This window comes from Hipposideros armiger, unplaced genomic scaffold, assembly GCF_001890085.2.
Source record: "Hipposideros armiger isolate ML-2016 unplaced genomic scaffold, ASM189008v1 scaffold_1444, whole genome shotgun sequence".
Lineage (NCBI taxonomy): Eukaryota > Metazoa > Chordata > Mammalia > Chiroptera > Hipposideridae > Hipposideros > Hipposideros armiger.
Window position 1 is genome coordinate 170320 of NW_017732794.1, and position 1680 is coordinate 171999.

A 1680-nucleotide genomic window follows, 5' to 3' on the forward strand; every position below is an offset into this window, starting at 1 on the left:
AAATAAACATATACTGTTATAGTCAACCTACCTTATAAAATACAGTATCAGTTTCATGTTCATGAATTTTAAAACTATATACTTTAACAATACCGCCTGGAACAGGACTGGGGCTCCATTTCAGCCATACAGAGTCTGAAGTGTAGTTGATTAAAGTCAAATTTTGAGGAGGTGCTAAAGGCACTGCAGGAAAACACATTATAAAACTTATATTCATAACTTTTTAACATACACATATCACTGTGACTCTAGCTTCCTGAAGACACTAGTTAAGAGAGATTTATAAGATGATCATATTTTAATTTCAGAACTAAACAGCATAAGTAATTAAGTTTTTGTACTTGGAACTCAGTAGTTCCAAAGTAACTATAAACAGAACACTTCGTTCTGAAGTTCGAATTAAAAAAAAAAAGAAAGAAAATGTTAAGCCAAGTAGATGAAGAGTTGTAAGCCCGTTACAAACAGACAATCAAGTATCCTTTCATTATCCATGCGGTTCCTTAAAAAGAGAGAGCAAGGGCTGCAACAGTGAAATCATTTGAAGAAACATGGATTCTGGCTTACCTGACTCATCTGTGTAAAAGAAAAGAATACTGGAAGGACCGAGTCCTTTAATAGTTCTTGCAGCGGCAAAAAAACTATATAATGTAAATGGTGAAAGCTCTTCCAATATTATATAGTTATCAGAAGTAATGAAAGAATAATTTTCATTTGGTCCTTGTAAAGTTAAATCATAACTTATTATTGCACCATTTGGTTTTACTGGGGGATCCCATGATAAGAGAACTGAGGTAGAGGAAAGGTTTTTAAAAGTGTTGATTATTGGTGAAGTTTCTGGGACTATAAAAGAAAAAAAGAATATTAAATAAAACAAAAGTGAATTAACATTAAAATGAAGAGGATTTAATAAAAATAGGACTTCATTTTATCAGCAGATCATTATTTTAATTTTAAGAGTTTACTGTGTTCATTGAAAGGCTAATTACTCAAGAACAAACAGAAGCTATATAATTATAAGAATAGTGTTTTCTATCAGACAGCAATATAAATACGAGAACACCAATAATCTGCTTAATAGGCAATAAAAGGATTCAGCCTACCATCTTCTTCAGTTTTGATGTGTAGCTGGGCAGTATAGGTATCAGAGAATCCCTTTTCTGTTGATGGAGTGATTTTTAATATATAATCAGTGTATTTTTCCAGATTATCAAAATACATGCTTGTCTCATACGTAACTAGAGGTGGTCTTACGTGGCGAGGAGTCTGCTGTAAGCTCAGAGAAATATAGTAGAAGACTAGACCATTTGGTTGAGATGGTGGACCCCAGCTTACATTTATTGCGGTTGACGAAATGGACTCATAAGTCAGGTTTCCAACAAGCCCTTCAGGTACTATGATAGGTAATGTGCAAAATATAAAAATTATCAGTCACCCTAAATAAAATTTAAGTAAATTCACAAAGTAAGGATAACTGTTGAAATGGCATCTGTTACATCATTTTAATGCAGATGTAGTAAACTTCACTTAATATAAAATATTTCTAAATAATATTAAAAATCATTCAAAATAAACCTTGTCATCTTTAATATGTATGAGAATTGTTTTATAGAATATTCTCTTGGCTTTTCTTTCTTACAAAATGGAGATTATAAATGTGTATATATAAATATATATATATAT

The 1680-nt window shown here is 31.2% G+C and overlaps 1 protein-coding gene across 1 annotated transcript in view; it reads right to left on the minus strand.

Annotated features, from left to right (window-relative positions):
- Nucleotides 1-1680, minus strand: part of PTPRQ (protein tyrosine phosphatase receptor type Q) — a gene marked incomplete at its 5' end in the record, with an annotated part of 168380 nt that overhangs the window by 124529 nt on the left and 42171 nt on the right. The window contains 3 exons of the mRNA XM_019633934.1: nucleotides 32-183; nucleotides 565-840; nucleotides 1101-1394. Of these exons, the coding sequence (XP_019489479.1) occupies nucleotides 32-183; nucleotides 565-840; nucleotides 1101-1394 (722 nt within the window). The remainder of the gene's footprint in view (nucleotides 1-31; nucleotides 184-564; nucleotides 841-1100; nucleotides 1395-1680) is intronic.